At 49.0% G+C, this 463-nt stretch overlaps 1 protein-coding gene across 1 annotated transcript in view; it reads left to right on the forward strand.

Moving 5' to 3' along the window:
• cers2a (ceramide synthase 2a) overlaps nucleotides 1-463 on the forward strand; it is a 12,671-nt gene that overhangs the window by 10,422 nt on the left and 1,786 nt on the right. Inside the window, exon 8 of the mRNA XM_048620293.1 lies at nucleotides 119-279. Coding sequence (XP_048476250.1) covers nucleotides 119-279 — 161 coding nt within the window. The remainder of the gene's footprint in view (nucleotides 1-118; nucleotides 280-463) is intronic.

Genomic DNA, 463 nt, shown 5'->3' on the forward strand with positions numbered 1-463 from the left:
TGATAGGGGGGACAGTGTAGAGGGAGCTTTACTCTGTATCTAACCCCATGCTGTCCCTGTCCCTGGGACTGTTTGATGGGGGGGACGGGGTAGAGGTGGATCTGAACTGTGTTATTTCTCTGCAGGATTATTCATTGCACAGTGATCTACCCATTGGAGCTGTACCCAGCCTTCTTTGGATATTATTTCTTCAATGCCATTCTCGTCGTCCTACAGCTGTTACACATCTTCTGGGCGGCTCTTATTCTCCGGATGACACTGAAGTTCATGACTGGAAATGTGAGTGGAAGATAGCTCAAACCGTCAAGATGGTATTTACAGAGTCATCGAGCTGTGCAGCATGGAAACAGACCCTTCGGCCCAACCCATCCGTGCTGACCCCATAACCTAAATTAATCTAGTCCCATTTGCCAGCATTTGGCCCCTATCCCTCTAAACCCTTCCTATCCATGTCCCCATCCAG

The sequence above is a fragment of the Rhincodon typus genome, chromosome 46, assembly GCF_021869965.1.
Source record: "Rhincodon typus isolate 14 chromosome 46, sRhiTyp1.1, whole genome shotgun sequence".
Lineage (NCBI taxonomy): Eukaryota > Metazoa > Chordata > Chondrichthyes > Orectolobiformes > Rhincodontidae > Rhincodon > Rhincodon typus.